The sequence below is a fragment of the Somniosus microcephalus genome, chromosome 11 (genome assembly GCF_052327205.1).
Source record: "Somniosus microcephalus isolate GS21.2 chromosome 11, FLI_Smic_1.0, whole genome shotgun sequence".
NCBI lineage: Eukaryota > Metazoa > Chordata > Chondrichthyes > Squaliformes > Somniosidae > Somniosus > Somniosus microcephalus.
In genome coordinates, this window is record NC_140997.1 from 21,106,928 (window position 1) to 21,134,107 (window position 27,180).

General features: G+C 44.7%; 1 protein-coding gene across 3 annotated transcripts in view; it reads right to left on the reverse strand.

Annotated features, from left to right (window-relative positions):
* radil (Ras association and DIL domains) overlaps positions 1-27,180 on the reverse strand; it is a 122,045-nt gene that overhangs the window by 15,485 nt on the left and 79,380 nt on the right. For all 3 annotated transcript variants that reach the window (XM_086000304.1, XM_086000302.1, XM_086000303.1), the window contains 4 exons: positions 25,391-25,628; positions 3,182-3,354; positions 1,507-1,657; positions 621-802 (listed from right to left, as the gene is read on the reverse strand). In XM_086000304.1, coding sequence (XP_085856430.1) covers positions 621-802; positions 1,507-1,657; positions 3,182-3,354; positions 25,391-25,628 — 744 coding nt within the window. The remainder of the gene's footprint in view (positions 1-620; positions 803-1,506; positions 1,658-3,181; positions 3,355-25,390; positions 25,629-27,180) is intronic.

Here is a 27,180-nt window from a genome sequence, read left to right on the forward strand (position 1 = left end):
TACAAAGTGCTCAGGATGTCTAGAGGGCACTCAGTTTGACATCACATTGGATTCACACTCTACGCAGTGTCGAACCGAAGTGGTGCGAGACTTCAGGGTGTCTCGATCCAATTTTGAAGCAGTTCAGGCACTGCCCAGGTTTACATTCCAACTGTCTAATGAAGCAGAAACTGGGGTCAAGCATTATGATGTAAATACCCTGCATAATCTGTGTGATGAAATATTCCATTCATCACTGCCTGTGACTGTGGTTGGTTTCAGGTTTCAGTTCCCTTACCTCAGTTCCGTCTCCTCACCATTGTATTGTATATTGTAATGTATTGTGTGTAGGGCTCCGCCCATACCTGGCCCCTATGTAAGCAAGCTCAGTCTGGCCTCATATCCAGTACTGCAGACCTCCAGATGGAAGATACCTCTCTCCACTGCGTGTTACCTTCTAAGTTAATAAAAGCCTTGTTTTGTTTCGCTAACATCGAGTCTCGGAATTATTGAGGCACATCAATCTGGCAAAATTCATTTGGAAAATTTATGGAAATGCAAGGGCAATTCTTGCTCCGGACTTTGTTGCAGCTGGTAGGAAGAGAGTCCTCTTTGGACTGGAAGGTAATAACTTCCTTTACCTCAGTTGTAGAATATCCGTTGGTTGGCTGGAATTTGGTGCGCAGGCTCCAGAGGAAGTGGCGTATATACAGTAGGTGTCTGTACATGTTGTCATCTATGGTCTCTGCTTCCAGATCCACCTTAAAGTCACTGGTGGGCAGCACTATTGGAGGATATTTATCAAAACTCAACAGAATGTCCTCTGTGGAACAGAAAATATACGGGAGCTTATCACACACGGAAGGGATACAATTAAACTCTTGCTTTGTTCTGCCTATCTGCAGTTTGTGGATGGCATGCACATTCTCCCAGAACATTTGATCCATTTTTCTTTGGCCTTCCTCTGATGGTGCTTGAGCAACCTGGCCAAATTTGGGAAATATTCCAATACGGCTGAGCCAAGCTGATGAAGAATGAGTCAAACCCTACTGGAAGAAGTATTGGTCTCATTTCACAACACATTCAATATGAATAGAACATCCTATGCAGAGTAACCATAAAACAAGACCCAAACAAACAGTTTGAGCTGATTTTAAAGACTGCTATTTATCGGTTACCAATAATACCGAACATCATTAATCACAACCATTTTTTGTAAAATGGCTCTACTATTAGGGCAAGTTAAATGAGAGACTGCATAATTCTTATCTCATATATGTATTGTGCGATTATTCTATTAGCCTGTTTCAAATACTGTGTTTTCAATAAATTTATTTACAGGCACTCATTCCTTTCAGTGGAAGCCTAGTATAATCTTGAACTACTGCAAAGAAAGAGAGGATGCAAGGCTTACAATAATGATGTTCTATCTTCCATTCTTTTAAAAACAACAACGCCACTGCAAAAATTCTGCCTCAAATTCGCGGCACCGTTTCTGCCCCTTCTCGTCGGGAAATCTGACCTTACCCGTTTTATATGTTGTTTCCCTCTCTTCGGCACTTGGCTGCCATGCTGCAATGGGGCCCACTCCAGGTGCGAGTTGGTAGTGGGTTAATATGTGCAGAAGTTGGGATGGGTTTAGGGCATGGAATTCTCTCTTGAGGCAACTCCAGCTGGACTGTGGCAAAAACATGAGAAGGTAAAAATCAACAGAGAGAGGTTTCTCTTTGGGGGATGGGGGAGGGGGTGGTTTGCGCAGTGGTTACTTTAGCAGTACCGCTGATAACAATTATAACAATACCTTCTGACATCCCCTCTGCGTCATCGTGTATTAGAGCTATTCCGTAAGCTGCAGGTTGGCAACATGCAAGGATAACTTTGCGGGCTTGGAGGTGTCAGAAGGCTCATTTCAGGACTATGTACTTATTAAAGTCGTTGCAAGCAAACGGTCCAAACCGAGAAGCCATATTGAGCAAACATTGCACCACCACACCTACGCCGCGAATATGCAGTCTCCAGAGAATACAACCGCTACACCAGCAAAGACATGCCGATCCAGGCCGACTTGAACAACCTACCACCAACCCATCTCAAATCTAGGAGGCCATTTTGGACCATCGCCGAAGCCCTTCAGCGATCTCCCCTCAGCCTTGATGACCGATGGCGAAATGCTTGGAAGAACTGCGACATGCGGAATGGATTCCTTATAGAGGACCCCGCAGTACAACCTGAAGGATCAAACCTTCCTCGCAAACAGTGGACAACCATCAACCGCCTCAGAACCGGTCATGGTAGACGCTGCCACCTTCTCCATAGATGGAAGATTAAAGCATCCCCATCATGTGACTGTGGAGCTCCTGGTCAGACCCTGGAGCATATCATTGAGCACTGCCCTCAGAGGAAATTCACAGGCAGCCTACAAGATATCCACGCTGTTACACTGGAAGCTTTGGCCTGGATATCTGACTTAGATATTGACATTTGATTTGCTTTGCTACCACCATAGGAAAGAAGAAGAGTGAGCAGGAATAATTTGTGGATAACTGGTACCTCTTACTGTAAAAAAATGCAAACTCCCTTCCCTTCATCAGGTAATTCATTCTCAAAATGCAATCAATCCCCTCTTCCCCCTTCTCTCATTAGATACTCAATATGTAGTAGTATTAATACAACAGGGGTGTGGGATCTCTCGCCAATTTTTACTATTATGGAGCAGTGGACTCATGGTACACTTGGGTTTTCCCCAAGCCTCAAGTAGTTGACCAATAGTACATAGACCTACATAGTAACATGCATGAGCACTAACTATATGGGCATGTCCCCTCTCACTGCTTATATGGTGAGAGAAGCTCCTTCTTGTATAAATATTACTATGCTGTATATACCTGTAACACTTTGAATAAAAATGGGGGAAGGGAAACACTGCATTTGATGATACAGCCCCCACCGATTATAGCAGACGCGTTCGTGCGAATGCGATTTGCCCGCTATACGCGATGGTGTGGCACAGTTACAGGTTCTCTTTCGCTCACTCTCCCCCGTTACACCACCTTTCATTTTTACTGTCTCGCTACCTGTATATTGAAACCCCCCTCTTTAAAAAAAAAGATTGTAGGTTAAACTGTTGTAGATCAGCCCAGTCTGTTACTAAGTGGTGGGGACTGTAACCACAAGAGTAAAGGTGTTAAAGGGAGGCCATTACCTGAATAAGACAAGATGTCGGGACCGCCAGAAGCCTTACAGCACCAGTGAATTTGAAAAAAAATTCATCTGCGATGTTACCCATGCCTACGTTTCGTACCCACTCCAGCAACAGGCGGAGACTGGCTTGCATCTGTTCCCCTTTAGACCAGTTAAAGGAACTTTGCCTTGAGCCTGTACAATAGAAAACACAGATAATCAAGTACGCCAGCAGAACTCCTACCTCTGGAGCTTCTCCACTTTAATTGTATATTCTGCGCGCCCGATGCCTTGCGAGGTGAAGGACGACAGTACTGGGGGAATGAAAAATGTTTCCACTTTGTCCCTAGTGACAACATTCGGCCAGCTAGGACCCTGGGAAGAGATGCAGTGTAGAAAATGGTTACATCGTCCTGACCATTTGCATCTTCTCCAGCCTCATGAGGCAACCTTCTATTGCCTACCCGAGACAGTTTCCACACTGTTAATTTTAAGACCTGTCTGAACAATATTAACTGAGTGCAGGTTCGGTCATGTCTGAGGATATTTCTATGCATTGGAAACAGGATTGTATCTTTAAAATGGCTAACTTAAATGGGAAAAGGGCTCCTCAGGGCTGTACAGGCCTCGTAAAAGTCTTCACATTACCTACTGTGGTGTCGAACAATCGTCTGATTCTACTTCACAAACTAGTTCATGCCCAAGCGATGCTATGTTTCTATAATTATACAATATTTCTCAACGGAGCCATGCACATCAATGTTTGAGGCTAGCGCACACAGTATATTCTGAAACTGTAGAATCATCTGACATCTCAGAAATAAATTACAAAAATGTGCCGATGTTTCAATCTAGCACATGGATAGCCTTAGAGAAAATGACCCGAGATGTTATTAACGCCCTTTTACTGAACTCCTCTTTTGCTTAGTGCACAGGAAATAAGGCAGCATCTGGCATCACTTTTCCTTATTACAGTATCAATGCTATCAGTCCTTTAATACACCCACAAGTCAATGGATATTCCAATAGATTACATTTAATTTAAGTTTTGATTTTCTTTATCCCCCAACACCACCACCACCCCCCCCCGAAAATTGTTAAATGACTAGAGTGCTTGAGAATGAAGTACATCATCAAATGACTGATGCAGCTGATAGAAGGGGTTAGGATACAGGCACCAGTTTTCAGCTAGCTACAGTTTATACATTTCTCAAAGTGCTCCGAAACCAGATTGAATGGTTAGTTACTTTGGTTCAACGTCCCTTCTGTACGTGTGTAAAGGAGATATGAAGGAGAAAGGACACTGCTCCGAACCACTGTGCCACATTTTAACCTGTATATTCCCAGAATCCTGTGAATTGAGCATTTTCCTTTAGTCGCCCGTTCTACTTTATAACTGTCACTGAGAATGTACAGATAGTAGCTTCTCAAAGAGGTACTTATTTAAAAAGCTTGAATCTTGTTGGCGAGGTTCTTTGATCATTTCTGGGTCAGCAGAAGCTGCCTGCGATTTTTGGAAAGACAAAAATTACATTATGCACCCCATTTTCCATCATTTGTGCTGTTTCTTCTTCTCATCCATATGCAACAGGCCCCAGGGTGCATGACACTCTGGAGGAAGCAGGGAAGCCTGGCATCTACATTCATAATGGGAGCAAGGAAGGCATTGCTGGATTTTTTTTTAGAGATTTGTTTTTTTTGTATCCGAGTATTTTGTCATCTGTGGGGTTCTCATTCTCCCTCTCACATGGACAATAGGGTCGATTTTGACTTTGTACAATAGTGTAGAATGGATGATAGCGAATCGGCAGCCTGTTTTAGATCTCTCCCGATTTTTCAATTTCAGTGAAGTCAATGGATATAAAAATGGGGAAGTGATGTAAAACGGGCTGCCGATTCGCTATCACCTGCTTTACACCAATGCACAAAGTCAAAATGACCCCGGCCCCAATCTGTTTTCTGTTGGGAATTTCCCTGTACCTTTTGACATGAATCAATCATTTCTGAAAGAAAGACTTATGAAATAATACTGAGTGGCCTGCGGGTGGTGCTGACCAGGGAGGGTATAAATACTCGGGCACGGGCCCAGCTTGCGCAGGACATTCTTAACAGGAACTAGTGAAGGACACAACTAGACCTCCAGGTTGTAAAACAGTTGATTAAAGCTTTGTTTAACGCTTAGACCAAGTGCCTAGTAGTTTTCTTACGTCACCTTTGATTTTGTGAAGATGAGGAAGAGCAATGGAAGGCGCCAGGCTAGTAATGCAGCATCGGAAGTGGACAGAGCTCCCTGCCGGTACCTCCAGAATACACAGGTAGAGGCACACGGACTGTGCACGCTCTAGAATCGGGGCAGAGGATATTTAAGAATAATATTAATAAATTTAATTAATTACATAGAATGGGAGATCAGGTGATGTGTTGCTGCTGCAATATGTGGGAGCTGGTGAACACCATTGATGCTCACGGTGATCACATTTGCAGTAAGTGTTGGCTGCTCGAGGAACTCCGGCTCCGTGTTGAAGAGCTGGAGTCCGAGCTTCAAACACTGAGACACATCAGGGAGGGGGAGAGTTACCTGGACTCTGTGTATCACGAGGTAGTCACACCAATTAGATTAATTAATTCAGATGTAGTCCGTGGCCAGGGTCAGGATGGTGTGACTAGAAGTGAGGCAGGTACGGGGATCCAGGAGGTGCCGCAGCCCTTGCACTTGTCCAACAGGTTCGAGGCTCTTACTCCCTGTGGGGACAGGAGCAGGGACTGCAGGGAGGATGAGCAACCTGGCCACAGCACCGTGGAGCAGGGGGCCATTCAAGTGGGGGGAGTTGAAAGAAATGTTGTAGTGGTAGGGGATAGTATCGTTAGGGGGATAGATAGAGTTCTTTGCAGCCGAGAGCGAGAGTCCCGAAGGCTGTGTTGCCTGCCCGGTGCCAGGGTTAAGGACATCTCCTCTGGACTGGAGAGAAACTTGGAGGGGGAGGATCCAGTTGTCGTGGTCCATGTTGGTACCAACGACATAGATAGGACAAGGAAGGAGGTTCTGCTGAGGGAGTTTGAGCAGCTAGGGGCCAAACTAAAAAGCAGAACCACAAGGGTAATAATCTCTGGATTATTACCTGAGCCACGAGCGAATTTGGCTAGGACAAATAAAATTAGAGTTAAATGCGTGGCTCAAAGACTGGTGTGGGAGAAATGGGTTTTGCTTCCTGGGACACTGGCACCAGTACTGGGGCAGGAGGGAGCTGTTCCGTTGGGACGGGCTTCACTTGGCCAGTGCTGGGACTAGAGTCCTGGCGGATCATATAACTAGGGCTGTAGAGAGGGCTTTAAACTAACTATTGGGGGGGGAGGTTCCTAGAGAGCAAATAATAAAAATGACAACAGAGAAGGTCATAGACTCATGTAGCAGTGGGGAAATTAAAAACCAGAGCGTGTCAGGAAGGGGCAGAAGGTATGGAGTAAAAGGTAAAGTAATAAAAAGGGCAAAAGCAGGAACTAAGTGTCACAAAACATCTTTGAAAGTTCTCTATCTGAATGCACGTAGCATTCGTAACAAAATAGACGAGTTAATGGCACAAATAACTACATATGGGTATGATCTTGTGGCCATTACACAAACATGGCTGCAGGGTGACAATGCCTGGGAATTAAACATACCAGGTTATTTAACGATCAGGAAGGACAGGCAGGAAGGAAGGGGAGGTGGGGTGGCTATGTTAATAAAGGAAGGAATCACTGTAATACAGAGAAATGATATTGGGTCAAAAGATCAGGATAATGAAACAGTTTGGGTGGAGGTAAGGAATAATAAGGGGAAAAAAAACACTAGTGGGCGTAGTCTATAGGCCTCCGAACAGTGGCAACTCTGTTGGACGGAGTATCAATCAGGAAATAGTTGAGGCTTGTAATAAGGGAACATCTATAATTATGGGGGATTTTAACTATCATATTAATTGGACAAATCAAATTGGGCAGGGCAGCCTTGAGGATGAGTTCATTGAGTGTATTAGGGATGGGTTTCTTGAGCAGTATGTAACTGAACCGACCAGGGGGCAAGCAACCTTAGATCTGGTCCTGTGTAACGAGACGGGATTAATTAAAAACGTCCTAGTAAAGGATCCCCTTGGAATGAGTGACCATAACATGGTTGAATTCCATATTCAATTAGAGGGTGAGAAGGTTGGCTCTCAAACAAGCGTGCTAAGCTTGAATAAAGGAGACTATGAAGGTATGAGAGCGGAATTGAGTAGAGTGGATTGGGAAAATAGATTAAAGGGTAAGACGATACATGATCAGTGGTGTACATTTAAGGAGTTATTTTACAACTTCCAAAAAAAATATATTCCACTGAGAAGAAAAGGGTGTAAAAGAAAAGACAGCCATCCATGGCTAAGTAAAGAAATTAAGGATAGTATTCGACTAAAAACAAGGGCATATAAGGTAGCCAAATCTAGTGGGAGGATAGAGGATTGGGAAAACTTTAAAAGACAGCAAAAAATAACAAAAAGATTGATTAAGAAAGGGAAGATAGATTATGAAAGTAAATTAGCAAAAAATATAAAAACAGATAGTAAGACTTTTTATAGTTATATAAAAAGAAAAAGGGTGGCTAAAGAAATGTTGGTCCCTTAGAGGATGAGACCGGGAAATTAATGGTGGGAAATATGGAGATGGCAAAAACACTGAATGAATATTTTACATCAGTCTTTACAGTAGAAGATACTAAGAATATCCCAACACTGGACAAACAGGGGGCTAAAGGGGGGGAGGAGCTAAACACGATCAAAATCACTAAGGAAGTGGTACTCGGTAAAATAATGGGACTCAAGGCGGATAAATCACCTGGACCTGATGGCTTACATCCTAGGGTCTTGAGGGAAGTGGCGGTAGGGATTGTGGATGCATTGGTAATAATTTTCCAAAACTCCCTGGACTCGGCAAAAGTCCCGGCAGACTGGAAAACTGCTAATGTAACACCCTTATTTAAAAAGGGCAGTAGACAGAAGGCTGGAAACTATAGACCGGTTAGCCTAACATCTGTGGTAGGTAAAATTTTGGAGTCCATTATTAAGGAGACAGTAACAGGACATTTGGATAATCATAATTTAATAGGACAAAGTCAGCATGGTTTTATGAAGGGGAAGTCATGTTTGACAAATTTGCTGGAGTTCTTTGAGGAAGTAACATATAGGGTGGATAAAGGGGAACCAGTGGACGTAGTGTATTTAGACTTCCAAAAGGCATTTGACAAGGTGCCACACAAAAGATTATTGCTTAAGATAAAAATCACGGGATTGGGGGTAATATTCTGGCATGGATAGAGGATTGGCTATCTAACAGAAGGCAGAAAGTTGGGATAAATGGTTCATTCTCAGACTGGCAATCAGTAACTAGTGGTGTTCCGCAGGGGTCGGTGCTGGGTCCCCAACTCTTTACAATCTATATTAACGATTTGGAGGAGGGGACCGAGTGTAACATATCAAAGTTTGCAGATGATACTAAGATGGGAGGGAAAGTAGTGAGTGAGGAGGACATAAAAAACCTGCAAGGGGACATCGACAGGCTAAGTAAGTGGGCAGAGATTTGGCAGATGGAATACAATACTGGAAAGTGTGAGGTTATGCACTTTGGCAGGAAAAATCGTAGAGCAAGTTATTATCTTAATGGCAAGAAACTGGAAAGTACTGTAGTACAAAGGGATCTGGGGGTCCTGGTGCACGAAACTCAAAAGGTTAGTATGCAGGTGCAGCAAGTGATTAAGAAGGCCAATGGAATGTTGGCTTTCATTGCTAGGGGGATAGAATATAAAAATAGGGAGGTATTGCTTCAGTTGTACAAGGTATTGGTGAGACCGCACCTGGAATACTGCGTACAGTTTTGGTGTCCATACTTAAGAAAGGACATACTTGCTCTCGAGTCAGTACAAAGAAAGTTCACTCGGTTAATCCCGGGAATGAGGGGATGGACATATGAGGAGAGGTTGAGTAGATTGGGACTCTACTCATTGGAGTTCAGAAGAATGAGAGGCGATCTTATTGAATCATATAAGATTGTGAAGGGGTTGGATCGGGTGGATGTTCCCGATGATGGGTGAAACTAGAACTAGGGGGCATAGTCTTAGAATAAGGGGCTGCTCTTTCAAAACTGAGATGAGGAGGAACTACTTCACTCAGAGGGTGGTAGGTCCATGGAATATGCTGCCCCAAAAAGCTGTAGAAGCTACATCATTACATAAATTTAAAACAGAAATAGACAGTTTCTTAGAAGTAAAGGGAATTAAGGGTTACGGGGAGCGGACAGGAATTTGGACATGAGTCTAGGTTCGGATCGGTCATGGCCCTGTGGGTAGCGGAGCGGGCCCAGGGGCCGTGTAGCCTGATCCTGCTCCTATTTCGTGTGTCTAATTCTGTTAGATTCAGGAGATGGTTCTGTGATAGTGGATTGGCGGTTAGGATCAGATCAGCCATGATCTTATTGAATGGCGGAGCAGGCTCGAGGGGCCGATTGGCCTACTCCTGCTCCTATTTCTTATGTTCTTATGACCATTTGTACCACACGTTGAGTGGCCTAAGCAGTGGTCCTTAAAGGGAGATGATTAAAAAAATGACCCAGGGGATGTTTAAGCCTTTTTTTTTTTGGGTGTGGCCAGGAGCAGGGGTGCTCTTGCTGGCCCACGTATACTCTGCTGTTTCTTCTTCTCATCCGCATGCAACAGTGTATGTCACTCTGGAGGAAGCAGGCATCTACCTTCATAATGGGAGCGAGGAAGTCATTTCTGGATTGTTTTTGGAGATTTGCTTCTCTGTATCTGAGTATTTTTTTTGAAGATGAGCAACGGAAGCCTGGTGCCTTCCATTGCTCTTTCTCATTTTCAAAAAAAAATCACAAGGTGGTTCAGGGTGGGAGCCGGCTGATTTCCCGCCTTCCCGCAACCGGAGACATTTAATGAGATCCAAACTGAAAACAGTTTGAGCTGCACCGACGCTGGCAGCTTGGCCATTCTGATAACTTCGCACCCATTTTAGACAGAAGTGGAAGATGGTGCTTCATCGTAGGTTTAGGCAGACAGCCAGTGCTTAAAACTAGTCCAGTGCATCCCTTTACACATTTGTGTGTTTTGGGGTTTCATTGTATTTTGGTTCTAATTCATATTCTGGTTTATTATCTCACCATATTGTACACACTTGCGAGTTGAAATAAATCCTGAATCTCTTAAAGGTTCCTTCATCGTTGCTGGGTCAAAATTGTGGAACTCCCTCCCCAACAGTACTGTGGGAGTACCTGCACCACACGGACTGCAGCGGTTCAAGAAGGCAGCTCACCACCACCTTCTCAAGGGCAATTAGGGATGGGCAATAAATGCTGGCTTTGCCAGTGACGCTCACATCCCGTAAACGAATAAAAAAACATTTTACTTGTTTTTGATATACTTTCAACTTTTATGTCTTCTGTAGATTTCTTTTTATTAAACTAGACTAGAGTTAACAGCTTGACCACTATTGTGCTTTTTCATAAATAATTACCCTCTGCTCTGACTTTCTCCCCTTCTCTCCTCTGCTGACTGATCCATTGGTGCTGACTGCTCTCTATTACTAAAGTGAGCCCAGACATGGCATATCAATAGCGGATTTGGATGTGGAAGCCATCATAACTGATCCTGATCCTGTCCTCAACCAATGCCCATGTACGCTCTTCCCAGCAGGAGTCACTGGATATCAATAAAGAACAGGAACTCTGGCTATTTTTACCTTCCTCCCGCTCCTGCCCGGGGGACATTGAGGCCAATTGTAACACAACGATCGTGACGATTAATTGAGATCCACTGGATCAGTACACATTAGACATCAAATCTGGGACTTCCCTAGTTTGTATGGCTCAGTCCACATTGGGCAGAGCATTTACTAACAGCCACCTGGGCGCCTGGAATTAATTTTGCAGATGTTTATATGAATGAAAACCTGCGTACATTTTAAAAGATCTGTTTCAGTACTGAGTGAAATACTTTCTAACCTAATCTAACCTACTGGAATGCTGTGATGTATCCAAAAATCAATGGATGTTTAAATACTCATGAATTACTGATGTTCTGCATGCCAGGTTTCAATCCTTGAAAGGAAAGAAACATTTTCCTTCCACAACTCTCCATAGTATTTTATTTTGACTAGTTCTAGCTTTGAACATTTCCAAACATGTAGCTGACTGGGCGGTTTGTTGGATAGGGATACTTCGCTTGCTGAAGTATATGGAGCAAATGGTAAGATTCTTTGGCAGGATGCATCATTTACCATATTTGGGTAAGAATTTTTCCAATACGCTCCAATGGAAAAGAAATGTTTACATCAGAGCCCATCAATGTACAGTCAACTCATGTGCGCTCTGACCATTTGGAAATCAGATGAAACTTTTGGCCTGCGAATTCTATGCAAGTGTTCATAAAAATCACAATAAAGTCTGAATGCTAGGGTGCCATTCCGATGTTTGGCCACATAGGGAGTATGACCTCTCCTCGGCATTTTCTTTTGGATTGGGGTTTGAAGATTACAGTGCTCTGGGTGTGCGCGCAGCATTAGAAAGACCTGCCTGTTCTATGAAACACATATATTATGTACAGCAATGTCTATAGACATCATATACTGACATTTCCCTATAGCACAGAAAGAGACCATTCAGTTCTTTGCACCTGTGCCGGTACTAGCACTTCAACTGGTGCTATTAATCTAATTCAATTTCCCTGCCATTCTCTTTATCCTTCCATATTCTCCCTTTTCAAATATCTGTCCAACTTGATTTTAAATAATATTCTAGTCCCTGCCTCAACAGCCACTTGTGTCTAAGTCCTAATAACCCTGTGTGTGCAGAAAAAAAATTCTTCCAATTTCCCCATTTATTCATTTTATACTAGAAATGCTCACACACAGATTATAGTGGGATTATTGCCTGGTAGCACAATGCTGGAAGTAAGAAAATTGAGATCGTAAAAGAGACTTCCGTGTAGAATCTCCCAAATCCCATGGCACTTGAGCTCCAAATACAAATTCACGCTTCTTTTTTCCTTTTGAATTTGGTTTGCACAATTTAGAACAAAGTACATACCGAAGAAAGTTGAGCGGTTAGAAATGTTTATGATAATAATAGCATCTCATCACACTGATATGTCTCCAAGCGCTTTATATTATGGCAGTCATTCTTTACCGGCAAGTCCCATAAACAATGCGATGAATCCCCAGTTATTCTGTTGTTGGTGGCATTAGCTGAGGGAGGGACACTGGGAGAATTCGCTACCTGTCTTCAAGTGTGATCTTTAACATTGAAAAGGAAGATGGAACCTCAATTTAACATCTCATCCATGGGACAGGGCCTGGAACAATCCAGGCCTCCCTCAGTACTGCATTGGCTTGTCACGCCAATCCTGATTTGGGCCTTGAACAAACCAGTTTCTGACAAGGCAACAGTGTTGGTTTCAATTGCCGTTTCCTTTTTAAAGACTGTAGTTGGCAGCTGTTTTAAAATTTGTTCCTGAAGGAATTCATTAAATCCTTTTGCTCATAAAATGATGAATTCATGGGCCAACTGCAACATATGGAATGGGACTGTTTGACTGACAACACAAAGAGCTGCTACATGAATATTTAGTGCTCTCTAAGTTAATTTTTTAAATAAGAGCCATATTTATAAACCAGTACAAAACCTCTGAAGCCATTAACCCATACAGAACCTCCAGACAAATGGAGATGTAGAATCATAGAATGATACATCACAGGAGGAGGCCATTTGGGCCATCGTGTCTGTGCTGGCTCTTTGGTAGAGCTATCTAATTAATCCCACTCCCCCGCTCTTTCCCTATAGCTCTGTAAATTTTTGCCCTTCAAGTATTTATCCAATTCTCTTTTGAAAGTTACTATTAAATCAGCTTCCACCACCCTTTCAAGTAGTGCATTCCAAATCACAACCACTTGCTGTGTAAACAAATATTTCCTCATGTCACCACTGTTTTTATTGCCAAACATCTTAAATCTGTGTCCTCTGGTTACCGACCCTTCTGCCACTGGAAACAGTTTCTCCATATTTACTCTATCAAAACCATTCATGATTTGGAACACCTCAATCAAATCTCCTCTTAATCTTCTCTGCTCGAAGGAGAACAACCCCAGCTTCTCCAGTCTCTCCACATAACTGAAGTCCCTCATCTCCTGGTCCCATTCTAACAAAGCTCTTCTGCACCCTCTCCAAGACCTTGACATTCTTCCTAAAGTGCGGTGCCCAGAATTGAACACAATACTCCAGCTGAGGCCAAACCAGTGTTTTATAAAGGTTTAGCACAACTTCCTTGCTTATGTAATCTATTTCTCTATTAATAAAGCCAAGAATCCCATATGTTTTTAAACAGCCTTCTCAAGTATCCTGCAACCTTCAAAGATTTGTGTACCTATACCTCTAGGTCTCTGTGTTCCTGTACCCCCGTTAAAATTGTACCATTTATTTCATATTGCCTCTCCTCATTCCTCCTACCAAAATGTATCACTTCACACTTCTCTGCATTAAATTTCATATGCCATGTGTCTACCCATTTCTGTCTATGTCTTCCTGAAGTCTGTTACTATCCTTCTCATTGTTTACTACATTTCCGAGTTTCATATTATTTGCAAACTTTGAAATGATGCCCTGTATACCCAAGTCCAGGTCATTAAAATATATCAAAAAGAGCAGTGGTCCTCATACCGACCCCTGGGGAACACCACTACATGCTTCCCTCCTGTCTGAGAAACAACCATTCACCTCTACTCCATGCCTTCTGTCCCCCTTAGCCAGTTTTGTATCCACGCTGCCATGGTCCCTTTAATCGTCTGTGCTTTAATTTTGCTAACAAGTCTATTATGTGGTACTTTGTTAAATGCCTTTTGAAAGTCCATATACACATCAACTGCAGTACCCTCATCAACCCTCTCCGTTACTTCGTCAAATAACTCGATCAAGTTAATCAAACACAATTTGCCTTTAACAAATTCATTCTGACTTTCATTTATTAGCCCATACTTTTCCAAATGCCAATTCATTTTGTCCTGGATTATTGTCTCTAAAAGTTTCCCCACCACTGATGTTAGGCTGACTGGCTTCTAGTTGCCAGTTTTATCCCTCTCCCCTTTTTTAAATAGAGCTGTAACATTTCCTCTGGCACAATCCCCATGTCCAAGGAGGATTGCAAGATTCTGGCCAGAGCCTCCACAATTTCCACCCTTCCATCTCTCAGTAGCCTTTCTTCTGGACCAGGTGATATTACTATTTTGAGGACTGCCAACTTTTTAAGTGCCTCCTCTTTATCTATTTTTATCCTATCCAATAGGAAATCTATCTAAGAAAAAGCAATCCAAACACGGCACAGTTTTTAGTAATCGCTGCTTTTTGAGAAACCAAGTATAGTTCCAACTGTACTTTGAACTGAATCCAAGAAGTCTAATTCTCAGTGCAGTATTAAGTTAAACTCAGTATGTCCCTGTTAATGGAATCACACAGAAAAGGATCAACATACTACTCCCGATGGAAGAGTCAAAGCTAGTGGTCATTCACTATTATTAGAAAAAGTATGAGAAAAGAAAAATTCACAGACAGGAACTTAAATATTTTAATTTATAATTTATCATGGGAAAATTTGGGAAAATTAAAATTAGAGCATATTTTAATTTTAATTTTTAGCAATGATTTAGTTTCAGTTTCCCACCCTTACACCCAATGAATTTACTGTCCATGGAGGAAGGTGGACAATTGGGCTTCAGAAATCAATGCACGGTGGCTTAAATATGGGAAGTCAGGTTACTAAGGAGTGAGACCATAGAGTCTTCCCTGTAGGGGTCATTTTCCCAGTACACATTGGTGGTGGGAAACTTTGGCCACCGCCAGCACATAGCAGAACGTCGCGGGCGCACTGCCTAATTTTCCGTCCATTGATTCTACAGAGGTTAGTCTTCATTAGGCATGAAATGACTATTTGGGTGTGGTGCTGACACGCATTTTCATTGCTGAATAGCTAGGGAAATAGCAAAAATATGGAAGGCTCTGCTCTGTCGCTACACACGTTTCTTTGTTTCTCATATCCTGCTGGGATTTAATCCAAAGGTCTTCTGAATGCTAAACTACCTGAGCTACCCAAACTGAGTTTCACAGCGAGTGACCTCTGCTGGGATTTGAGGACCTTCCAGTCCTGAATCCGGCACTTTAACCGACTCCACTACCAACCTGAGTTTCATAGGGAATGGGTTAAATCCCGGACACTTTTTTTTTACAATGTGATCGCAATGGTGCGAGCAGCTGTTGTCTTGCTTGCTTTTAATCATTGATGCTGTTCATTTTGTGCTGTTGTGTACAGAGCAGATTTTCCCTCATGTAACCTTAAAGAGATTTAGTAGCTCTCTGATGTGTCGAAATTAAACAGTTTGACGCAACTCTTCTATGGCCATCCTTTTAGTTATACTGAACGTATTCTGAAATGGTGATTTTCAATTGTATTTTTAGGCACTCTATGATGTCTCCTTTCTGTGTTTTTTTTGGCGCAATTCAAAATGTTGAGCTTATTTGTAAAATTCTGTTTAGAATATCTAATGTGAACATAATGCAGTGGAAGATAGACTGCTGTGGCGGTGATGTTAGGTGGTGTGGTTTTCATGGCCACGTATTTTCATTTACTGCACTCACTGGCTGCAGGAACAATGAGAAATGGTGCCAGTAGAGAAGGCATCCCAGAGGTGTCGTCCTCATTCACGCGATAAATAAACGGCATGCAGTTTCTGCACAAAAGCAGAAGTACATTTTAAAACAGCGAACATAAGAAAGTATGAAATAGGAGCAAGTGTAGGCCATTTGGCCCCTCAAGCCAGCTCCGCCATTCAATAAGATCATGGCTGATCTTCTACCTCATCTCTACTTTCCTGCACTATCCCTATATCCCTTGATTCCCTTAATATCCAAAAATCTATCAATCTCTGTCTTGAATATACTCAACGACTGAGCCTCCACAGCCCTCTGGGGTAGAGAATTCCAAAGATTCACCACCCTCCGAGTGAAGAAATTTCTCATCAGTCCTAAATGGCCGGCCCCTTATTCCGAGACTGTGACCTCTGGTTCTAGACTCCCCAGTCAGGGGAAACATCCTGCTTGTTAAGAGGCAATTTAAGATTATTTTGAGGCTTCCTTGCAATTTTACGTTCTCCCCCATGGGTTACCTGCAAGTTTTTAGATCTATCTGTATGTCCAGTGCCACCTCATTGGGAGAACCTCTCTCACCATTGACAGATCGCTTGTCATCTCACCTGCAGCTGCCATCTATTGCAGCAACATCGGTGCCCTTGAAAAAAATCAGACTTTGGTACTCCAAATCCTTCCATAATCAGCCCCAACACCAACATCATCAGGCACACCAACAACATTACTAACCTTCTCCGCCATCACCTGATGCTGCACTGGACACAGGGCATCAGCCCCTGACAACATTGCTGCCCGGGAGGCCAGCGATGGCATCACCATGGTCATATTTACTTCAGTTGACGCTGTTAACCCTGGCTGCCACATGATGCGCCAGGTTGACACCATCCCACACCAGCACCGTGAAGCATCCCTTTAATGTCCAAGCCATTCCATGCACACTCGTCACTATAGTGGGGTGGGGGGGAAGTTATGGCTGAGCATTCACTGGAACTCAGTAAGACACTTCTCAAGGTGCGCTCAGATCTGTCCAATAAGGGGCAGTTTTGAAAAAATAGATTTCACTGTATGACAGTACATTACCAGAAACTTCACATGGGCATTGGCTAAACCTCTCAAGTGTCTACTCGTGTGTTGTTAGTTGGTATGCTTGCAGTAGGATGAGGGTGAGTGTGAGGGGTGGCTAGTGAGATGGGGAAGTGATAAAGTAGATAGAGAGGGTTGGGTGGAGGTGCAAGGTAAGTTGGTGTGAGTAAGGATGTGCAGGAGAAGAGTATAGAAGGCAGAGTGATGGGGATGTGATGAGTGACACAGCAGGGTGAGTTTGAGTGTGGCTTTGCAGTAACGTTTCGTGATCCACTGAGATCATTGAAAGGTTGGTGCCACTGCAGCCATGGACGCCTGACGACATCCCTGCTTGTGCCCTCCTGTGCAATGTGCAACCAGGCTGCGTTGGTGTCCTGGGGAGGTCTCTTCCGCCCTTGGAGGGGAAGAGAACCTCCCTGCATGCTGTGACTCCCTCCATAAGCATATGGAGGGAGTCATTGGAGTGCCTGGGTGCAAGCGTCTACCTTTGTGTAGCGCTTCTCAGTGTTTGCAGCACCTCAATGCTGTCAAACACTGAAAGAACTGTCAAACTCAATGTGGACGTGGTCCCTTTAAGGAAACCAGCTGATGACGCGTCATCAAATGACATCATCAGACCCGCTTCCTGTTAATTGGCCAGGACCAAGGCCAATCAATGGAAAATCCCATTCACAGAGCGGCTGCAGCCAGGTTCGTGTCTGGAACCTGAAAGCCAGCTTTCGTGCCACCATCCCGCCTCCTCTGGGAAATTCGCGGCCAAAGTATTTGTTTAATTTCTCTGCCATTTCCTTATTCCCCATTATAATTTCTCCTGTCTCAGCCTGTAAGGGACCCACATTTACTTTCGCTAATCTTTTCCTTTTTACATACCATTGAAAGCTTTTACAGTCTGTTTTTATGTCTCTCGCTAGATTACTCTCATATTCTATTTTCCCTTCCTTTATCAATTTCTTGGTCCTCCTTTGCTGAATTCTAAAATCCTCCCAATCCTCAGGCTAACTACTCTTTTTGGCCACATTATAAGCCTCTTCCTTTTGATCTAATACCATCTTTAATTTCTCGTTAGCCACGGTTGGACCACTTTTCCTGTGGGGTTTTTGTGTCTTAAAGTAATGTATATTTGTTGTGAATTATGTTGTAGATATACTTGTGGTTAATGACTTGGCAGCTAGTCAGCAGCTAATGATCATTCTGCACAAACATCAATGATTTGTTTCCCCCTTGCAGTTCTCCAGATATTAATTTATTCTTTCTACACCATGCAAGATTGTAAGCAAGCTGCTTCCTGAATTCAGCCAATGATACTCTTGACCAAGCTGCTCAGGTACATAGAGCTGAAGGGATTTCTGCTGGGGGCTATTTTTACTTCTTTCATTAAGTTGGGAAAGTAGTTCCCACCAGCACCAATATGGAGTGCCACCATACCTGTCTGAAATCATATAGGTTACATAATTTTTAATAAAAAGGAACTTCCTTCTATCCTCAAGGCACTGACTAATACTGGGATATAGTGCCACAGGTGCTAGTTGTGCTCCAGTACCCAATCCAAGTGGCCAATCTTTATATACAAGTCCAGATTGTGTGTGTGTTTGATGATGTGAGGCAACATAGTTGAGTTTTGACCTGTCTTCCTGCAATGTCCAAACATGCACACTTTCCAGCAGGGGTCACTGGTAAGCACCCACCCAGCCCATGGGCTTTGAGACTAAGGGGGCGATTTTCTCAGCCCCGAGGAGGTGGGTATGGAGGCGGGACTGCCGGGAAAATGCCAGAATTTGGGGGCGGGTGGCAAACTCGCCCCCAACCCGCCTCCATGCCATCTTCCCAGGAGGCAGGTTGCCGTCCTGCGCCGGATCCCGTCTCCTTGGAGGCGGGAAGGAATTAAGCCTATTGACTGCCTATTAACAGGTAGTTAACAGGCAGAAAATAGGATTATCCCGTTTTTGCCCTCACAAGTGCGGGCTTCCTGACGGCACCAAAACCCGCCAGGGTCACCGAGGCGAGTATTGAGTCTACGGGGGTCGGGGGTGCAAAAGTATGGTGTGAAGGTAAGTGATGGGTGCAAGAGTGTAGAGGTGAGTATCTGAGGTAAGTCCTAAGTGTTTTTAATATCCCAGTATTAGTCAGTGCCTTGAGGATAGAAGGAAGTTCCTTTGTTTCTTCCTGCAGGCTTCAATCGGTTTCGATACGGAGAGTCTCGCACTTCAGTGTTGCAGATGAGAGATGTCCGTTGCATTCTCCAATGCAACAAACATCTCAATTCTGTAAAAGAAAGAAGGTTGATGAGGTCTTGTATGCAAGACCTCATCAAACTGCAGAGATTGTCACTGTTTGACAGCTTCACAGAGCTGTCAAATGATGACAAATCATCTGTCAAAACTTTTTGACAGATGACACGTCATACATTGACGAGCTCTGCAACCGGCTTTCCCTTAATTGGCCTGCTAAACCCACTGGGCGGGCTTAACAAGATCAATCAAGGGAAAATAGCGTGGGTTGGCCACAACTCAACGGAGGCATGACTGAATCCCGACAAGCAGCAGTCCCGCCTCCAACCCGACTACATTCACAAAATCACCCCCTAATTGTAGCACTCCAACTGTTGCCCCAGCTGAGGTCAGCGGACACAGCTCAAGATTGAGAATTGAACGCAACACCTTTTTGTTCTCAATGACTCACTTTACACTTGGCAGTGCACTTCAACAACTGAGCCTCCGGGAGAGCAAAATCTTATTCTTGATACTTCAGATTCACTGTCTGGTGAGCCAGAAAGTATTTCCTCATTGTCAATGCCATACCAGTAAGTAGAATCCCACATAATAAGAACAGAGTATCAGCCGTGCCTCAGTGGGTAGCACCCTCGCCTCTGAGTTAGAAGATTATGGGTTCAAGTCCCACTCCAGAGACTTGAACACAAAAATCTAGGTGGACACTCCAGTGCCGTACTGAGGGAGTGCTGCCCTGTCAGAAGGTGCTATCTTTCAGAGGAGATGTTAAACCAAAGTCCCATCTGAGCTCTCAGGCGGGTGTAAAAGATCCTATAGTACTATTTTGAAGAAGAGCAGGGGAGTTCTCCCCAGTGTCCTGGTCAATATTTATCCCTCAATCAACATCACTAAAAACAGATTATCTGGTCATCATCACATTGCTGTTTGTGGGAGCTTGCTGTGAGCAAATTGGCTGCCGTGTTTCCTACATTAAAACAGTGACTACACTTCAAAAATACTTCATTGGCTGTAAAGTGTTTGGGACGTCCGGTGGTCGTGAAAGGCGCTATATAAATGCAAGTCTTTCTTTTATGTAGGTTACTATAAACCAGTGGCTCTGAGTGTTTGGTTCCCAATTTTGTATTGTTGGCACTGGGGATAGGTCAAAGATGTTCCCTCATGTGAGAGCCTTTTATGGGTTTACAAATATTGCTGTCTTATCCCCCTCCTCTCTCTGTGCCATACTATAACCTGTACTTTACTATACATCTATTGCTACACAAAAGCACAGACAAGTGAGAATGTGCAGGTTGCACCTCGAATTGCCCGAGGTGCAGCTGGACAGCATTGCCCGCACTCAGATAGTACAGATAGATTTACACTGCTTTATTAATCCCAGCAGGCAGCGTCTCTAGATAACCTGCAAGCAACAGCTGCATTATTAAAGGCTGCCTGCCACACTGACTCTCATGTTTCGATAAAGACAAGGTTACACAAACCTAAAGAAACCCTGTAAAGAAATCTATGGATCTGGATTACATGCAGGGCTCACTAAGTGCTTAGAATAGCCAACAACCTTACGGACTGAAGATTTACCTGGCAAAACACCACCGTTTATTAATAGGTACTAACCCAATTTAACTTTCATTGTTGATTATAATTTCTCTCATTTATAGCACACTAGCTGGGGAGCCCCGCGTTGCGAGGGCAATTTTGGGGCGCTTGGTCTCCCTGCCCCTGTGTGTCCCCCCTCTCCCTGTCATGTCCTCTCCCTGTCCTATCCCTCCCCTCCCCTCTCTCCCTCCCCTCCTCTCCCTCCCCTCCCGTCTCCGTCTCCCTCCCTCCCCCCCGCTCCCCTCTGTCCCTCTGTCTGGCCCCTCCCCCTGCCTAGCGCCTGAGGTCCGGTGCCGTTGCGATAGCGGCCGTGCGGGGCCTAGCGCTTAAGGCGCGGTCGGGTTCTGAGGCCGGGACGGACCGGAGCTGAGGTCCCCCGCGTATCGCGCGGCTGATGGACGGCCGCTGCGGGCGGGCGGCGCATGCGCGGTCAGCGCATGCGCGGTCAGTGCGGGCGGCGCATGCGCGGTCAGTGCGGGCGGCGCGAGGCGGCCTGCGGGGAGCAGGCAAGGGCGGCTTGGCGGCCGTTAGCGAGCGGGAAACTTCGGGCGGCCCGCCCGCGACGCCGTGAAACCTGAGAGGGGGAAGTAGAGAGAGACAGAGAGGGAAGAGGAGAAGGAGAGAGGGGGAAGAGGAGAGAGGGAAGAGGAGAAGGAGAGAGAGGGAAGAGAAGGAGAGAGAGAGAGAGGGAAGAAAGAGAGAGAGAGAGAGAGAGAAATTTTTTGAGCTTCAGGCCCCGAGTCCCCCCTGCGCGAGGGTGAGGAGGAGGGGGGGGGTTGCTAAACACAATATAAAACTCAAATAAATTGTTAATTAATTCCCTAACACATAATTCAAATATTTACCTTACTTCCCTAACACACTGAAAGTGTGGGGAAAAAATCGTGAAAAATCAAGATGGCGACCGCTCACCTCGGTTCAGAAGGATAAGGCCCGCCCACACACGCACCGATTGGTCGACCGGTCAGGTCACCGAAGCGTAGGATTGGTCAATCGCCGAGTCACTCGACACTCAACTGTAGGAAGGAACCCGCCGTTCGATTGGTCGACCTCGACGTCACACGGTCGCTAATGAGATGCTAATGAGTGGAAGGCTGAACGTTTTTCGGATACCGTGGGCGGGATTTTTGTGCGGCCGAAACGTAAATATGCCTATGACCGGTCCGGAATCGCAAGCTTTCTTTTGAGGCGACGCGCGCGTCGGTACGCTCTGTAACTTTCAAACGTATAGAGAACAGACAGACAGACATCGGGACAGACAGAAGAGCTCTTTTATATATATAGATTGGACAAGGTACCGGTGCTAATGTACTGTGGAGAATAGATATTTTCTGTGACACCAGAAATCCACCTGACCTACGAGCTAAATATCCCAGTCGGAAGAAAATACCTATGACAGAGAGGAATAGGTGCACGGGGAATAATTGCAAGCCTATCAAAATCAGGTCATTTTTGTGTGAAGAGAAGTGAATGTAATGAAAAATTTGCAGTGTTTTAAATTTTGCACTGGGGCTCTGTAATAAAAAGGCAGATGCAAAATCCACAATAATAAAAAAATTCTCTCCAAAAATGACCCAATTTACATTATTTACTATTATTTTTTTCCACAGGACAGAGTGATGTCTGGGGATAGGTCAAAGATGTTCCCTCATGCGAGAGCCTTTTATGGGTTTACAAATATTGCTGTCTTATCCCCCTCCTCTCTCTGTGCCATACTATAACCTGTACTTTACTATACATCTATTGCTACACAAAAGCACAGACAAGTGAGAATGTGCAGGTTGCACCTCGAACTGCCCGAGGTGCAGCTGGACAGTATTGCCCGCACTCAGATAGTACAGATAGATTTACACTGCTTTATTAATCCCAGCAGGCAGCGTCTCTAGATAACCTGCAAGCAACAGCTGCATTATTAAAGGCTGCCTGCCACACTGACTCTCATGTTTCGATAAAGACAAGGTTACACAAACCTAAAGAAACCCTGTAAAGAAATCTATGGATCTGGATTACATGCAGGGCTCACTAAGTGCTTAGAATAGCCAACAACCTTACGGACTGAAGATTTACCTGGCCAAACACCACCGTTTATTAATAGGTACTAACCCAATTTAACTTTCATTGTTGATTATAATTTCTCTCATTTATAGCACATTGGACAAGGTACCGGTGCTAATGTACTGTGGAGAATAGATATTTTCTGTGACACCAGAAATCCACCTGACCTACGAGCTAAATATCCCAGTCGGAAGAAAATACCTATAACAGAGAGGAATAGGTGCACGGGGAATAATTGCAAGCCTATCAAAATCAGGTCATTTTTGTGTGGAGAGAAGTGAATGTAAAGAAAAATTTGCAGTGTTTTAAATTTTGCGCTGGGGCTCTGTAATAAAAAGGCAGATGCAAAATCCACAATAATAAAAAAATTCTCTCCAAAAATGACCCAATTTACATTATTTACTATTATTTTTTTGTCTTGGATTTTACTGCGTTAAAGGCGCTACATAAATACAAGCTGTTGTTGTTGTTGATAACCTCACCAACAGGAGAATGAAATGATGAAAATCAATATAAAAATATTTCTCCTCTTTGCTGAGAAAACTGGCATGTTTCGCTGTTGAACTACAGGAGAAAATAACTTTTGTTAATGCAAAATAAAAGACTACATACATCAATGTGAACGTGTATGTGAATTTTACAATTGAAAGACGTGCATTTATATAGCGCCTTTCACGACCACCGCACGTCCCAAAGCGCTTTACAGCCAATGAAGTACTTTCTGAAGTGTAGTCACTGTTGTAATGTAGGAAACGCGGCAGCCAATTTGCGCACAGCAAGCTCCCGCAAACAGCAATGTGATAATGACCAGATAATCAGTTTTTTGTTATGTTGATTGAGGGATAAATATTGGCCCAGGAATATGACAAGATCTGAGCTTGGGGCACAAAAACGTGAGGTAGTTATCATTTGGAATTAAACAGCTTTCTACAAACAGGTTGGCACAGTCTGTTTAGCCTGCCCATAATTATTATGTCAAGGTCCATTTTCTCGTTTATCTTCCAGAAAACACCCTCGCCCTCGCAAACAATCCAGCAACATTACTGTCAGGAAAGACTGAACAAGCTGGGGTTCTTTTCTTTAGAAAAGAGAAGACTGAGAGGTGACCTGATAGAGTTGTTTAAAATTATGAAGGGGTTCGATAGGGCAGGCGTAGAGAAGGGGGGAAAAAGAGGGCGCTAACGGGGCACAAAGCAACTAGCGCCCGGGCGTGGTGCCGCCCAGGCCTCCCGCGAAATTCAGCGGGAGGTTAGCGGCGGCGCTAACCGGTAGCGCCCTGTGGTGCTGCACCGCCGGCGATGATGTCATCGCCGTGCGCAGCGTCCCGGCCGCGATCTTCGGGAGCGCCCCGACTTACCACCGGACACCATGTCCGACGGGGTCAGGGAGGCCTACCTGCAGCCGGGGAGGCGCTATTTAAAGGTGAGGTGCGGGGCGGCCATTTTTGTTGCTGGCCACCTGCCAGGACCTGCCTGCGCTCCCGTCCCCGGCCTCCTGAACGCCCCCCCCCCCCCCCCCATGGAGTGCCGGCTGCGCTCCAAGAGCCCGGCACTTCTCTTCCCCCTGGGGCCCAGCTATGGCACACAGCGCCGCGATATTGACTTGCATGGGGCGCTACTCAATTTTTAGCACAAGATGTTTCCACTTGTGTGGATGTCCAAAATTAGGGGCCATAAATATAAGATAGTCACTAATAAATCCAATAAGGAATTCAGGAGAAACTTCTTTATTCAGAGAGTGGTGAGAATGTGGAACTTGCTGCCACATGGAGTGGCTGAGTAGCATAGATGTATTTAAGTGGAAGCTAGATAATGCATGAGGGAGAAAGGAATATAAGGATATGTTTATTTGTCATTTTAATTCACCGCCCCATTCCCACTCGGACCTCACCGTACTCGGCCTCTTGCATTGTTCCACGGAAGCTCAGCGTAAGCTCGAGGAACAGCACCTCATCTTCCGATTAGGCACTTTACAGCCTGCCGGACTCAATATCGAGTTCAACAATTTCAGATCATAACCTCAGCCCCCATTACATTTTTACTTATTTTTTATCCACACCTTTGTTTTGGCCCTTCCCCCCCCCCCTTTTTTTTCTCTCCCACATGGCAGCTGTCTCCCATTCTGCCAGCGCATTTCACACCTAATCTAGAGCCATCTTTTGTCTCCACTTGTCCTATCACCACCTCGTCTCGTTTTGAATACCTCTTAATGTCTCTTCACTTCTCTTTTGTTCTCTCCCAGCCTGGCCTTTCAATCTATTTCATTTCCTGTGCTTTTCCAGTCTTGACAAAGGGTTTGCCCCGAAACGTTGACTCTATTTTCTCTCCACGGATGTTGCCTGGCCTGCTGAGTTTTTCCAGCATTTTCTGTTGTTATTTCGGATTTCCAGCATCTGCAGTATTTTGCTATCCCCCATAAGTAAATGTTGATAGGGTTAGATGAAGGAGGGTGGGAGGAGGCTCGTGTGGAGCATAAAACACCAGCATAGACCTGCTGGGCCGAGTGGCCTGTTTCTATTCTCTGCATTATACGTAATCTGATGTAAAAGTGTCTTTGTACATTGTTAAACTTACCCCTATCCATGAGCTGATTGAAGAGGGAGGCATTGGAGAAGAAGAATAGGTAAGCAAACATCTGTGCTGTGATTTCAGGGTGCACCTCGTACTGGTGGAGGAGGTCCAGTGTCGTCTGGTATATTTGCATGATGTTGCGAATTGGCTCTGGGAGGGGAGAATAATTCATCCAGGAATGTCCACTCTCAGTCTGGAAGGGATTGCAATCCAGGAAGGCAGGCAGTGCAACATAAAGTGACTGTAAAACAAAGAAAAAAAAGGAAAAGAAAGGTTTACATTTATATTGCACCTTTCACGGCCACCGGACGTCCCAAAGCACTTTACAGCCAATAAATATTTAACTGACAACGAAATTTCCGTTGCAGATTTTTTTTTAAATGTACCACATAAAAACAGCCCAGTGGCTCAGTACCTGAGGGTTGACTGAGCAATGGAGACTTTTTGAAGTGTAGTCACTGTTATAATGTAGGAAACACAGCAGCCAATTTGCGCACAGCAAGCTCCCTCAAACAGCAATGTGATAATGACCAGATAGTCTGTTTTAGTGATGTTGATTGAGGGATAAATATTGGCCAGGACACAATAATGAACAATAATGGCGTTTTTACGCACTCTTCAAGGTAAGGCAAGGTAACACTTAAGAATTAAAGTTATGTATACTTTGCAGTTAACAATATTATTAAGCACTCCTGCAACTGCACTGGTTTAGACCACATTCATATTCTGTGCAGACTATCATTTTGACAATGGACCACAAGCTGTACCCTTTTTTGAAAGACACCCTAAACCATAGCCTTCTGGCATGTTCATTTCCAAACATGCTTCCTTTATGGCCTCTTTTACTATCACTTATAGTCTGGGATTTGGGGGCATTTTTGTGCTATGCTTTTACTGAGTGAGTCTTAGGTTATTCTACTGGGGGTAAAACATCAAAACTGAGCCCGATCCTGTCCACAGCTCTGCACTTTTTGGCAAGAGTTACTGGATAGTAATCAGAAGTAGGAAGCCTGGCTGACATGGTCTTGCTGGCCAGGGACTTTGGGGCTGGTTGTGATATAGTTAGCTCACTTAACTCAACACAAGACCTGGGAACAATGAGGGAAGTTAATTTACCAACACACTGGGAGCGGGTTGGGGGGGGGGGGGCGGGGTCTGGTAGTGCGCGGGAAACCGGGAAGTCTGGGTTTCCCGCATGCTGTGGAGATTTAACACCACAGCGTGCGTCTAACATCATGGACAGGTTCCCCGCCCGGAAGTCAGCCTGATTGACAGGCTTGGCTTCCAGTCGGTCGGGGAATGCTGCGGAGGAAGCCGCAGGACCAGATAGGTCCAATCACCGACCCCGGGCGAGGGTCCGATCCCGGGGGTGGGTTTGTTTGGGGGGGGGGGGGTTGAGTCTGATGGTGGGGGAGCTCGGGGGGCCAGGAGGAAGCACTCCTGCTCCTCCTGGCCCACAAGGAGTACCCCCCGAGATTGTCCTTGCCTCGCTACAGCTGCCGGGTTTCCCGAGGCCTGGGAAACCCGGCCGGCCACAGTAAAACCGAGGCTTCCACCTTCATTAACATATATAAAATGCCAACCTGCCTCCTGGGAGCAGGTTGGCTGCCCGCCCCTTGTCCCACCTCGGGTAAAAAACGGAAGTCGGCGGGTTGGAGCCGGCTTCCCGACATGCCTCGAATTTTTGGCCATTTAACCCCGCCCCCACCCACTCACCCATGTTAAATGGCCCCTCATTCTGTCTCCATTGCTCAGTTACCCCTTAGGTACTGAGCCATTGAGCTGTTTTCATG